A 15264-nucleotide genomic window follows, 5' to 3' on the forward strand; every position below is an offset into this window, starting at 1 on the left:
TTGTGTGCCCAGTCTTTCTAACCTTTCTAGACTTTACTGTGATTTTTTTTTTTTTTGTTGTTGGAGAATTTTCATGCTTCCACTATTTCAATTGTAGTTTGGACTCAGAATCAAGTGATGTATCCCCAGTTTTGAAACAATTTTTAAATATCTCCCAAAATTACTTAATTAGTTTGAGATTCTATTTGGAACACTGTATATGGTTGTGCCTCATTTCAGAACTCAACATTCTATATACCCAAAGTGCGTTGGATTCAGTTGACCAGTAACTAATACCTGTAGAGTCTGCTATCTCACGCACCTTCAGTAGTTTACAGACTTTAATTTATCTTTATATTTTATTAGGAGATGGTGTTCCACATAATTTATAATTTGTATCATCAATCATTTAATTTGTGGAGATTACAAAATGTTAATCTATTAATAGTGGTTACTGTTCGCAGAAGTAAAGTATTTTCTGTCTGCCTGAAATTTACCCTCTGTTTATTTTTCAGTTATATAGGGAACTGTAGGCATATCTGTTGTTAGAAAGTAGAAATCATAGTATTGCCACGTGTACAGGGTACAGTGAAATTATTATTTGCCTGTCCTACCAAATGCATCACGTCTCCAGCATCATAAAAAAATAAAATGAGGTTATGTGTTTTTATAGCATTAGTTTTTAATAATTCTAAGGGGGGAACCCATGATGACAGAGTGAGCAAGTCCAAACACAGTTTATTTAAATAAGCAATTTATAAGAATAACTAGTTACTGAAGCATCTTGTTTATTAATCATAGTGGTATACCAAAAACATATCTGGTATTCAAGAACAGAGAGTAAAATATTACTTTATTAAGTGTTTTAAGTGCATTTTGTATGTTGTATAGTATGATCAAGAGGATTCAAACTACTTTTTGACACGTTTTGTGCTAGAAAATGGTGTCTTAACTTGTTATACCGCACTAATGACTTATTTTATAGTCTCAGCAGTCTGCATATGGTTGCCATTTTGCCATATCATCAGCACTTTTAAAACTGAGAAAGATTTAGTATCGATTTTAAAATGTTCCAATAGTTTATTAATTAAGAGGTGTAAAAAAACTGCTGTGGTATGTTCACCCATTCTGAGTCTTTTTAGGACCCTTGTTTTGGTACTTTGAATTAACTGTACAGCACAGTAGCAACATCATAGGCCATTGCATTTGTTAGAGATATGCATTAGTAAATTAATTTTCTTAACATGTTAACCTAGACCTAATATCAAATGTATTTTTGAGTCTCAAATAGTACGCAGGAAATGTGCTTCCTCCACATTCCTATTTGTTCCCATAAATATAATTCACTTGTCTTTTGCATTTTTCTGCACTTTCTTTCTCCTGTGTGATATACAGAAATAGCTTGCATGTCTGCCAATTCCCTGTAGACTCTTGTGCCTGGTGATGTTTATCCTGCTTGTGCACTGGGCCATCTAACTTTCATAGAACCCCCTACCTCCATCCCGGCAGATCAACGAAGATAGCAAAGTGATCCTGATCACTTGAAGAAGCAACATCATTCATTGTGGGGAGTAGTAATCTATAGTTAGCAAGTGGTATAATTCTGCCACCTCTGTTCCTGCAGACAACGTTTCAGGAAGTTGTGTTCTCTCCCATCTCCTCAGGCTGCCTATAGATTTACTTTGAAAGAGAGGCCATTGATAGTCAGTCGCTGAAATACAGAAACCTTTGTATTCAGAATTATGGACAGTGCATATTTGGGTGGAGGAACACAACAGCTGACAGTGTTGCATTGCTGTCCTAATATTAAAGTGACTTGATTAGTAGTGTGTGAACTATCTCTGAGCAGTGCCTACTACTGGGACTTGCGATAAATTAAAATTGCTGTTGCAATAAAATAGACATAAAATGTGGTATTTATATTTCTTGGTATTGTATGTTCTCAAAAGATCAGTTCTATAAACTTTATAGAGACTCGCACAAACATCTATACAGAGTTAGGGAACATTTTTGTTTTTTCAAAATGTAACTATTTCATGAATAGCTATGCATTAAAGAAATAATGTTTTTATCCATTTTTATTTTATATTTTTCCTACTTATTTTTTAATTTTCATTGGAGGTGTTTCATTCATTACCTTTGCCTGTTTTATTGGTACCCGTGTCTGCCCAATTACTCTAAGCTCAGTAAATATTTCTATCTTTCTGTTTAAATTTGTTACATAAGGAACAACAAAGCCTTTGTTTCATTACTGTAGTAATCACAGATAATAATACCTGTATATAGGTATGTCATTTTTAATAGTTCTAAATAATGCATTTCATATGAGTGGTTTTTCATGTCTGAGCTATCATTCTATATAATGTGCGTGTGTGATCATATTATAACAGCATTCACTAGTATCGTAAATACAGCATTTGATAGCTTTGCTCGTATGTTGCATCCAGTGCATACAGTATAGAAAGGTATTTTACAGGGAAAACCTGTATACTCAAAAACAGTGAACTAACACCTCATTATTAAAAAAGAAAAAAAAACACCAATACAATTTGCCATTATGTACTCACAGATTTTTATTTCATTAATTGATACTGTCTTATCTTATTACTAAGTTTTAATCAAAAAAGTGATATGATTGTGTGTTTAACTTTCTCCAATTTACAGTGATCTTCATAGACCATAACAGACTAAAGATCACCAGGGCAAGATATTTTTAAATGTTAATGAAAAATTAACTCATTTTACATTGAATATCCACAACTGTTCCAAATAGGAAGCTCAATTTACAGATTCAATATGAAAATAAAAGGATTGATACATTTACCATTTACCATTTTACCCCTTAGCTGATACACTGAATAATTCATACAAAAGAAAACTATGAAGAGTGCTTTTTTGTTGATGCTTGTAACATTTCAGCACAAAACAGAGTGGGTGCGAAATGGAAGGAGCTTACGCTGCATGGACATGTCACTTCTGGTGTGATATGAATTTAGTGGCTTGCGTAATTATCTGACTACTAACAACGTGTTTTATTCTTGAATAAAAGCACACTTGTTTTGTTGATTTGTAAGAGACTCAAATCAAATGCACATTTTTATAATATAGTAACAATAAAAATAACCCACCACTCAAAGTGCTAGATTCAGGGAGGACCACGGATCGAACCGCCAACGTCTCGATCACAAAGCAGCAGTTCTTATCCTCGCACCAGTGAAGCAGATTATTTGTGAGACTGTGGCGTTTCCTCTGTGAAAGACACAAACACACACATGCATTGCAAACGTCTTTTATTTTGTATTGATTGATACTTGGGTTTCAGTTTTCCCATATTGACAACAATTTGAACAATTATTCACAGATCGACACATGAAATCTATGTTTTTCAAATAATAATGTGTTATTTTCCTATACAATTCCAGGCGTCTCACTCCCAGATAAACAGACTTTAGCTGTGAGAGGTTTGTGTTCTGACTTCAGCTCCCTCGGTGGTTGATGGGAAAGCAGACTGCCTCTCTGCAGCTCATTGACACATTTGCAAAACAAAGGCAATATTTGTGTGCAATTAATGGAATGATGAGGAGGTGCAAATAAAATTAAGGTGGCCCGGCATTGTGAATATTTTCGCAGGCTTCAAGGATTCTAGTGTTAAAAGCAATATATAGTTAACACAGGGCCTGTGGCAGGGAAAAATCTGTAGGGTGGAATTGGATAGTGGGCTTTGCTGGTGTGTGAAATTCTGAAGGGCTTTATGGTATTTCATTCAAAACTGAAGTGTTGCAGGTACCCAAATGAACTTTTTCTTTCACTTTCATTTCCTATAACTAGTGACTCAACAACAAATACTACTAAAATCTGGTGTTGAATAGGATTTTTATTTAATTAATTTACATTTCTTCCTCCTGTTATTAACATTAACAGATTCACAGATTTTTAGGACAACCTATTTATAAATTGTACTGTAAAATGAAATTGTTGTAATCCAAGTCACTTGCTAAACAAGCAATACAGATTTTAAATGAGTATAAACTGGACTTTACCCCATAACTGATACACGAATGTTGACAAATTACTGCTTAAGATTGTTGAAAAACTACAGAGGCTGTTTTTATTCCCACTTGTAGCATTTCAGTATTGAACAAAGATAGTGTGAAGTAGACAGGTGAGCACTTATGCTCTACCAGTGTGTTGCTTTTGGTCTGAGTCAACAGTAATTTTTTTTTTTGTTTTTATATAATATAATGTTTTATTGAATTTATAGAAAGCAAGTAACATTCAATACAAGCAAGTCAAACTTGAGAAAACTATGTTCAAATCAACCCCCACCCATTAGAAGGAGAGCTAGGCCAACAAACAGAGTAAAACTTTAAGATTAGGAAAGAAAAAAAAGGGGAGAAATTCCCTTTCCCCAGTTTAAATGTTTCTTCTGAAATGTTATTGATTAGATTCTGCCAGGTTTTAAAGAAGTTTTGCACGAATTCTGTAAGTGAGAATTAAATTTTTTTCGATTTCAAGTAGTATATAACATCAGTTAACCATTGATTTAACAGAGGTGGGTTAGGATTCTTCCAATCACAGTTTTTCCTAAACAAAATAAGGACTTATTACAATGTGCATCATACAGACCAATTTCACTTTTGAATAATGATGTTAAAATACTCTCAAAAATTATAGCTAGAAGGATGGAGAAAGTGCTCCCTTCGGTAATATCACAAGATCAAACTGGATTTATCAAGGGTCGACACTTGTCTTCAAATCTTCGATGCCTATATGCTCGCCAACTAAGTCAAACACCCCAGAAATATTATTATCATCGGATGTAGAAAAAGCATTTGACATGATTGAATGAAAACACCATTTTACTACATTTGAGAAATTTGGGTTTGGCCCAGACATTTGTGCATGGATCAAACTACTGTATACTAATCCAGAACTTTCAGTTTGTATCAACAACATTTGTTCAGACTTCTTTAAACTAGAACGTGGTACCAGACAAGGATGCCCCTTGTCACTGCTGCTGTTTGCAAGCGCCATTGAACCACTGGCAATACACTGTCGAAATGCTGATCAGATAAAGGCGATTATTAGAGGGGGACTGGAACAGAAAATTTCTCTCTATGCAGATATGGTACTTGATATATCAGACCTACAAAATTCTGTGCCTGCAGTTACAGAATTTCAAAAGATCTCTGGTCTCAGAGTTAATCTGAATAAAAGTGTACTCTTTCCAGTGAATTCTCAAGCATATAATATTAGATTAGACACCCTACCTTTTATCATTGCAGATCAGTTTAAATACCTCGGGGTAAACATAAAGCTCTTTATCAACAAAATTTTGCTGTCTGCATGGAAAAAATTAAGCAAGACTTGCATAGATGGTCAACCCTTCATCTCACTCTAGCTGGAAGAACTAACACTGTTAAGATGAATATTCTTCCTAAGCTCCTTTTTTTAATTTCAAAACATTCCAATATACATCAATAAATCATTTTTAAGCAATTAGAGTCAGCAATAACCTCATTTATTTGGAACTCAAAACATCCACGTATCCAAAGAGAGACCCTACAAAGACAAAAGGCAGAAGGTGGCATGGCTCTACCTAACTTCCAGTTTTATTACTGGGCAGCAAACATACAAGCTATAAAAACCTGGACACAAATAGATGAACATACACAGGCCTGGTCCGCAATAGAACTAAAATCCTGCAGTACTTATTTATATTCCCTGCTCTATGCCCCAATACATACAAGTTATCGGCAGTATACTAATAACCCAATTGTGCTTCACTCACTCAGAATGTGGAACCAATGTATAAAGCATTTTAAGATGGAGAATCTTTTATCAGTGGCACCTCTGCAAGAGAACCACCTCTTTCAACCTTCGCAAACATATGCAGTTTTTAATATCTGGAAATAATTTGGGATTAACTTGCTTTAGAGATCTTTATATAGACAACGTCTTTGCATCCTATGAACAATTACAATCTAAGTTTAACATTCCAGCTATACATTTCTTTTACTATCTTCAAATTAGGAACTTTTTAAAAAGAACCATGCCTGATTTTCCTCATCTTGCACCCACGCTGGAAAAAATATTGCTCAATTTCAAGGACTCAGACACCATCTCTGCAATATATAAAATTATTTTACAGTCCCTCCCCTTCAAAGATTCAAGAGGACAGTGGGAAAAAGATCTCTCAATTAATATATCAGAAAAGGAGTGGAAAATAGCAATGCAGAGAATTCACTCGAGCTCCATATGCGCAAAGCATACAATTATTCAACTCAAAATTATATATCGAGCACATCTGTCTCGCCTAAAACTCTCCAAAATGTTTCCAGGGCAAGATCCAACCTGCGAACGCTGCAATCAAGTCCCAGCCTCACTGAGTAACATGTTTTGGGCCTGCACTAAATTAACGTCATTCTGGACCAAAATTTTTAATTACCTTTCAGACAGCCTTGGTCTCACAATCCCTCCTAACCCACTAACAGCTGTGTTTGGTGTTCTTCCAAATGGGTTTAAAGTGGAGAAGGACAAACTGTGATTGCATGCGCTACACTTTTGGCACGTAGACTTATTTTTCTAAACTGGAAGAATCCTAACTCTCCTCTTTTAAGTCAGTGGGAAACCGATGTGTATACTATTATACTGCTCGATAAAAGATTTTAAGTTGAATAATAGTATGCTTTGCGCATATGGAGCTAGAGTAAATTCTGTACATGGCTGCCTTCTAGTCTTTTTCTGAAATGTTGACTAAATTATCCTTTTCCCACTGTACTCTGGGATCTTTAAAAGGGAGGGACTTTAAAATATGTTTATGTATTGCAGAAATCTTGTCTGAGTCCTCAAGACTGATCAGTATTTCTTTCGGAATAGAAGTAGGTGAAAGGTGAGGAAAACTGGGCAGATTTTGTTTTGCAAAGTTGCTGCCCAGTAATAAAAGTGAAGCATTAGCTAGGGCCATACCAACTTCTGCCTTAGGCCTTTATAGGTTTGTCCTTTGGATGCGGGAATGTTTTGAATTCCAAATAAATGAGGTTATGATTAAATCTAACTTCTTAAAAATGTTTTGTTAATGTATATTGGAATGCTTTGAAATAGAAAAAGAAGCTTAGAAAGGATATTCATCTTGACAGTGTTAATTCTTCCAGCTAAAGTAAGATGAAGGGTAGACCATCTATTCAAATCTTGCTTAAGTATTTCCATGCAGACAGCAAAATGTTGATGACAAAGAGCTTTATGTTCACTTATGATGTTTAACCCTAGGTATAACTGATCTGTGATGATAAAAGGGAAGGTTTTCAATCTAATATTGTGTGCTAGAGAGTTCACTGCAAGGAGCACACGTGTCTTCAAATTAATTTTTAATCCAGAAATCTTTTGAAATTCTGCTATTGCTGTTAGGACTGCAGGCACAGTATTTTGTGGATCTGATACAGTACAGGCCAAAAGTTTGGACACACCTCCTCATTAAATGTGTTTTCTTTATTTTCATGACCATTTACATTGGTAGATTCTCACTGAAGGCATCAAAACTATGAGTGAACACATGTGGAGTTATGTACTTAACAAAAAAAGGTGAAATAACTGAAAACATGTTTTATATTCTAGTTTCTTCAAAATAGCCACCCTTTGCTCTGATTACTGCTTTGCACACTCTTGGCATTCTCTCGATGAGCTTCAATAGGTAGTCACCTAAAATGGTTTTCACTTCACAGGTGTGCCTTATCAGGGTTATTTAGTGGAATTTCTTGCTTTATCAATGGGGTTGGGACCAGCAGTTGTGTTGTGCAGAAGTCAGGTTAGTTGATCGATCATTTATTTTCCAACAGGACAATGACCCCAAACACACCTCCAGGCTGTGTAAGGGCTATTTGACCAAGAAGGAGAGTGATGGAGTGCTGTAAATCGCATGTAATCGCACACGTGAATTTGCCCCAAATCGCAAATGTTTTTTTTTTAATTTAAAAGGGTTTTAGTGGGCAACAGAATCAAATAATAGACATGGACATGAATATTGTAAACTCAAGCTCTTTTAATTTCTGAAAAAAAAAAAATGCATTTAAACTGCATTTCAATTCAAATCAGAATCATCATCCGTGGCTAAAATTGGGCAGACTTAAAAATAAACTAGTATTCTAAGTAAAGTACATGTTCAGAATGGTATTGTCTTTAAATAATAATAATACAAATTTCAACAAAGTGCAGTTTTTCATCTTAACTCTATCAGGGCTGATGTTGACTTTTGTCAAAATTCAGGGGTAGAGGATGGTAATTGGCTGTAAACTGCGACAAAACTTGCCCTTACTTTTTAGTTTGACTCTCTTTGCTTGAAGGAAAGTTACGTAGCTTTGTTGATTTGACCGCGATTCCTTACGCACGCATGAGTAGCGAAGAGCTGACAGCCTCTAAATTGACATGAACATCTGGGGAAACTAAAGCAAATGTGCAAATAAAATACTCCATGGATGTTTTACAGATTGTTGTTGAATCACACTATGACTTTTCGGACTCTATGAGTTTGATGCAAGTGATCTGGAGATGGATGTTGAAAACAAAAGTGAGGCACCAGCATCAGCCTATTGGTCCCCAGCTGATTGTGGTGCTGAACACGTTTGTGTAGCTGATGCGCCTACAGCAGCGTTCACCTTTAAACTCTGAGTAACCTTAGCCAAAATTATTTTTTACATTAGGCTAAAACCGTGTGATCATTGAACATTTTGTAATTAGATGTAATTAAAATTACTAAAGGTCACGGAAGTCCAATGATCCCCAGTAAGATCCACAAAGTCCGCTTTCTGTAATGCATCTAATTTTGCTTGTTTTTCAGTGTCATAAAGCTGTTGAATTTTACTTGAAATAGTCTCTCGGCCCGGCAGTTGAAAAGTTGGATCACCTGACGCTAACTGTAGCACATTTTCTAACCCCCTATCCTCCACCACTGTTAGTGGCCTACAGTCCAAAGCAATCCATTTTGCAAGAGAATTTGTAAGTTTGACCGATGTTGACTTGCTAATTTTGGTCCTGAAGCCAGTCATTTCATCAGTTTTGGGCTGCCGACCCCTTTTGTTGGTACTCAAACTCGTACTGCTAGTGCTAACAGCATACACAGTTTCTGTGTTCGCTGTAACATGTTTTGCATTTAGATGGTACCGTAAGGTTGAAGTGCCTCGGTGTTATGCAAACTCCTTTTTGCACAGTTTGCACAAAACCAAACTTTTATCAAGGCTTCCATCGGGTAGTATTTTGAAATGAAATTTTCCTCCAATCAGTTCTAGCAACGCGCTTTCTTCCGACTCTTACATTTTTGTAGCTCTGATGTGTGCATCAATGTAATCGGTGTACCAGGAAATCATGCATTGAGAGTAGTTCCCCTTTGCTTGGAATACAAACTGTGATTAAATGCATTATTTTTTAACGCATTATGGAGCACATGCATCGAAGCTTCTCAGCTGTGCTTGTGCTAAGAAAAGGACACATTTTAAAAATAATGTAACATGATTGTCACTGTAACTTTTTGTAAGTAGTGCCTGGAGGATTCAAAATGTGGAGAAACTCTAGAGACAGAGTGTGTATTAACTTGTGGATTTTTCTGTGAGTATTTAGTGGCAGGGTGACAAAGTTGCTTCCACTGCGGAGCTCAGCTCAGAGCGAAATGAGGTGAATGGGAGGGGAGACGATGACGTCACTCCCCCACCCACCTCAACTGTCAATCCCCCCACAAACACAGTCTCTCGGAATTTGCATAAGCACAGCCCTTTACCAGCAATTTTAACTTAGCTACAAAGTGATCAAAACTCTCGTTTATACCCAGCGTCCCCTCATTAAACTTGTATCCCGCATTAGTCGTGGGCATGACAAACGCCAGCGGCAGCCTGTCTATGAACTTAATTTAAACTTTAGGTTTACACTGTGCTTTGTTTCCGAAGTAGCTCACTCATGAATATACTTGTATGCGTCACTGTGGATGACAAACGGCAGTGAGAGCATGTCTATAAACTTAGTTTAAACTTACGGTTTACACCATGCATTGTTTCCACAGTAGCTGCACTTATGAATATGCTTGTATGTGTCACTTGCTCGCTTTTTATTGTTTCGCTGCCTTCTCAATTGTATAATGCATGTTTTTTTCAGCGCTTTTTGGAGCTCTTCCTTGTTTTCTACGTACTGCACTCACAGTCCGTTCACGTGATTACGTGGGAGGCGTGATGATGTCACATGAAACTCCGCCCCCACGACCATCGAACTGAACTCCATTACAGTATATGGAGAAAAATAGGTTCCAGTTATGACCATTACGCATAGAATTTCGAAATAAAACCTGCCCAACTTTTATAAGTAAGCTCTAAGGAATGAGCCTGCCAAATTTCAGCCTTCCACCTACACGGGAAGTTGGAGAATTAGTAATGAGTGAGTGAGTCAGTCAGTGAGTGAGTCAGTGAGGGCTTTGCCTTTTATTAATATAGATGCAAATTGAGACTTTTTTTTCCCAGAAAATGTTCAGAAATTATTTTATAGAAACTGGTTTACTGGATGAATTAGTGCACAAACATTGGAAGTCACACAGTCAACCACTATGGTAGTAGTTTGCAGCATCTATATATATATAATTCACTAAGGCAAGACAACCATGGAAAGCACGTGGAAGGGGCGTGGATTCACTAAGCCGCCGACAAGTGAGACACTTATGGCGCGCAGGAAGGAGCCACGCCCACCAACTCCAAGACCATTGGATACGACGACAACTCACAGAGCCACGCCCACCAACTAGGACGCGACGACACAGAAAAACTGGCGTCATTTATATTCGTCTGTCGTAGAGGTCACATGCAGCTCCGACCCACGTTAACTGTTAATAGAGGCATGTTTCTCGCGGAGGTGAATCGCCATATGCGGCGTGTAAAACTGTTTGCGAGGGGTATCCAATGGGATCCTTAAAATGTTCCTTTGCAACTGAGGTTAAAACACAATGAAGTGAGCAGTCTTTAAAAAATGAGTTTTCGGTTACGACACACGACCGCGTGCACTATAGCAAACTGTTTTACATACATACAGCAATTCGCATCCGCGACAAACATGCGTCTTCTTAGATACTCCTGCACTTTGTACACACCCCCCTCCCACCGTGGTCGGGTGTCTTGGTGGATTATATATAGAAAGGCAGCCAAAACCGCACAGAGCAGTGAAAAGTCTAGGTAAGTCACAGGTGCATCTGGACTGTACAAAGACGACAACGACTCGAGTGACGAGTTGGAGGTGGGCACGAGCAGGCAGTTTATACTGAACGAGAAATCAGCAGACTAGCATGACGGAGGGAGCGGAGTGGATGTCCTTCTCCTCTCCTCCGTTCCACCCTGAGCACCGCCGGGACGATTGTGTGTTGGTTCGTTCCGTGCATTGGTTAAAACCCAATGAAGGAAGCAGTCTTTAAAAACCAATAAGCCCTGTGCCTCTGTTTCATTACCGTCTCACCTGCTTCACCAATGCAGGCCCTGCAACAGGTGATCCGGCAGCGTCATTCCCATGACCCGCCGGGCAGCCAACCGGGTAACCAAAGTCTTTGGGTTCAGGGGGGAGTATGGTTACAAAGCTGAAACTTAAAGGAATTGACAGAAGGGCACCACCAGGTGTGGAGCCTTTCGCTTCATTTGACTCAACACAGGAAACCTCACCCGGCCCGGACACGCACAGGATTGACAGATTGATAGCTCTTTCTCGATTCTGTGGGTGGTGGTGCATGGCAGTTCTTAGTTGGTGGAGCGATTTGGCTGGTTATTTCCGAAAACGAACGAGACTCCCGCCTGCTAAATAGTTACAGTTACACAACCCAACAGCGGTCGGCGTCCAAATTCTTAGAGGGACAAGTGGCTTTCAGCCACGTGAGATTGAGCATTAACAGGTCTGTGATGCACTTGTATGTCCGGTACTGCACGCGCGCTACACTGAATGGATCAAAGTGTGTCTACCTGGCGTGGGTAAGCCGTTGAACCCCATTCGTGATGGAGGCCGTGGCTTGCGATTGTTCCCCATGAACGAGAAATTCCCAGTACGTGTGGGTCATACGCTCGCACTGATTACATCCCTGCCTTTTGTAAAGTCCACCATGGTCGGGTGACTTGGTGGATTATATATATATAAAAAAAAAGCAGTCGGAACCGCAAAGAACAATGAAAAATCAACGTGGAAACCGACTGAGGTGCTGTTTGGAAAATTAATAGTCAACATGACTCACAGGTGCGTGTGGACTGTACACAGACGAAAGCGACTCAGGTAGGGAGTTGGGGCGGGCACATAAGTGGGCAGTGCGTACTGAGCGGCGCCGTTCAACCCGTCCTTAAACTTTGAAGGAGAAAGCGCGTTGGCGCTCCTCTGGTTTTCAGTCATGGACAATTGTATGTTGGTTCGTAGCGTGCATTGTTGCAATGTTACTTTTCTTGGTGGTTTATTAAATTACGGATTTTTCAAATGTTTATTTTTTCCTCTGTGCTTAAAAATCATTTAAAAAGCGGCCTGATTATGCAGCGTATGCTACACCGTGGGTTGGCTAGTTTTAATTTAACAAAGTAAAAGTTGTCATTAAATAATGTTAAATATTCATTAACCTTAATTACTACTGCTTTAACAGTATCTACTTAATCTAAATCATGTTCAAACAATGTTTAGTAATGTCACAACTGATCTTTAACGTTGCAAAGTAAGAGCTTGCGGTGTATGTTCAATCTAAACCTGAAAGACTGCATGTGTTTTTCAATGAATTACTATTTTCTTGTACATTACCTTTATTACTTTTTTTCAAAAGATGTTAGAAGAAATTTTGACCTCTATAACCCCTAGCTGAATTTTGTCACATTAATGACTTGAAATAAGTTAAGATTTTATGATTTTTATGGGGCTCTACTACTGTATCCCTAATTGTTGCCTATCTTTGCTGGCTAAAACCTATAATTCTTTAAATGTAAGATTGTCCTACACAGTTACTTCTTCATCAATCTAGGATTCTGACTTGAGTTCCAGGCTTAAAAGATGAGATAATGAAGAAATATTTTGATGGGAGGTCATATCACTGGTTTGAGGAGATTTTACATATTTTTGTTCTGAACTTCAACTTGAATTTTATCAAGGTGTAATGAATAGCAGTAAATAACTTAAAACACTATATTATGTTACTTAAGTTTGCCCAGGAACATACTTAAAGTCTAAAGGCTTTGAATTCATAAACATTTCTCATTTCTGGTTACTTGCAGGTGCTGCTGTTTTTTCAAAAGAAGAAAAAGGAAAACAATTCAGCGCCACAAATGACTCTGGAAGCGGACAGACCAAGGGGAGTTGCTTACGCATTCATCTGCTGTCTCGTGAAAACAAAACAAAAAAAAAAAAATCATCTCTGCAGTGACAAAAGAGGATTTGTAATTAAAGGATTTCTCTTTAGACTTTTTTTTTTTTTGATTTCCCAGTCATTAAAAGCTTTGAAGTCATCAGGGTTTTTCCTTTAAAAAGTTAACGATTGGACAGCCACGTGTTGTTTGGCATTTATAACAGTTGCCAACATAAGGAAAAGATGGTTGATTTTTTTTTCCTTGCTATATGTTGAAGTAATACAAGGAAGATTAGAATCAAAACTACTGCAGGTCAGACTCTGATTTCTGGGGAAATGTTCTCCGAGTCTCTTGGATGGAAGATATAATGATTACCCCTTTCTTTGTAGCTATTTTGTTTCAATTACTGCACTGATTTTTTAATTTATTCTTTTTTATTTTGTTCAGTATTGACAAATGGTACTGTACTCTTCTGTTGTTGTGAAGCATTACTTTTTATTTTTCCTTTCTGATATACAGTTGGTAAAGTCACTGTTGAGAGGTACCTAGCAATGAGTTAACAGTTGTTGAGCCTGGGCCCATTTACTAGGATGGCCTTGGACTCGTTCCTACTTCTGTTGTACCTCGAATGGAGATGCAGTGTAGTAGAAACAGCAGCATGTGCTTGTACAATATTACAAAGTGTTTGTATTATGTAACTTGTGCTTCCTGAAGACTTTTGCAGGGACTGAAAGATACTGTATGTCGGTAAAGTGGAGTGTGCTTTAAACATGGAACTACACAAACAAAAGTGCATTTTAGGGAGTAAAGTTCAGATTTGGAGCAAAAAGGGACGTTGGGATGTACTGATGAATGTATACCTGGACAACTGGGGTAGTGTTTAGACCAAATGTCTTTTAAAACTGGAGATTTGCCTGTTGCTGGACAACACCGATTACCCTATGTTAGATGACAACTTGGATGTGCCATTAAATGGTGTTAAAATTTGCCTGTACACAATTTGCGCTTTGGTTAATGGTATATCAAGAACACAATGGAATTGAGTCAGATAATACTGCCTTCTGCATATAATAGGTATAGTACCTGAACTCTACTATTTATCTCTGACACTGCCAGGTAAATGTTTCTAATGACAGTCAGAGGTGTTAAGATAGAGACGAGCCGGGTACTTTATTCCCACAGTCCCTTGAAGTGCCTGCATTATGAACAAACCAGCTCTTCTATGATAAAGGCAATTCATTCCACATTTCATTCTGTGCTTTGACATCGACAATAATGGGAAAGGTGTGCTTGAGTGATTCCAAGTCATCTTTTGCTTTAGATGACAAAGACAATTGGGAGGTGCAGAAAATTGCAAGCGACTATGGCCCATAAGCATCTAAAGATTAGTTGTACAATATTAATGTTAAATATTGTCATCAAGGACACATGGAAAAGTTAACAGCTGTACATTGTGCCATTATTTAATAATGAAACAATTGATGAGCTGAAGCATTGATGCATGCACACCTTTGGGTTCATTATTGCATTTAGTTTACACTGATATTTTATTTAATTCGTTACAAAAAAAAATAACTGTGAACAGGCAGCCAAGAAACAACAGATTGGCTGAACTGGGGGCATATGAGTTGTACATTTTTTTCATGCAATCCAATAGTCCTCGTTTTCTGTAGCAGTCACTTTGACATTTCACTACATTTCTGAAACCTTACCATGGGCTTCATTTTCAATCTTGTTGTAAAGTGTTTTATCCCCTGATGAAAACTGTCAAAACATTCTTATGATGTTATTAATTTCTTACATTATAAAACTGACACTGTAAACTCCTACCTTTGGGCTTCAGTAAAGGTTTGGGGATGTTTGGGTGGGTTAATAAACATGTGAAAACCACCTCAGTTACTACAGTATTTGACCAAATCTTTCTTTCCTGTTTAATTATTTGTAAATAAGTGCAGTATGAGTTCTA

At 37.6% G+C, this 15264-nt stretch overlaps 1 protein-coding gene across 3 annotated transcripts in view; it reads left to right on the forward strand.

Annotated features, from left to right (window-relative positions):
* The window catches only part of LOC120532711 (casein kinase I), a 209957-nt gene extending 196532 nt beyond the window's left edge, over positions 1–13425 (forward strand). For all 3 annotated transcript variants that reach the window (XM_039759014.1, XM_039759016.1, XM_039759012.1), the window contains one exon: positions 13227–13425. In XM_039759014.1, coding sequence (XP_039614948.1) covers positions 13227–13281 — 55 coding nt within the window. In that variant the 3' untranslated portion in view covers positions 13282–13425. The remainder of the gene's footprint in view (positions 1–13226) is intronic.
* The last annotated feature ends 1839 nt before the right edge of the window (positions 13426–15264 follow it).

Source organism: Polypterus senegalus, chromosome 7 (assembly GCF_016835505.1).
Source record: "Polypterus senegalus isolate Bchr_013 chromosome 7, ASM1683550v1, whole genome shotgun sequence".
In the NCBI taxonomy this organism is placed as follows: Eukaryota; Metazoa; Chordata; class Cladistia; order Polypteriformes; family Polypteridae; genus Polypterus; species Polypterus senegalus.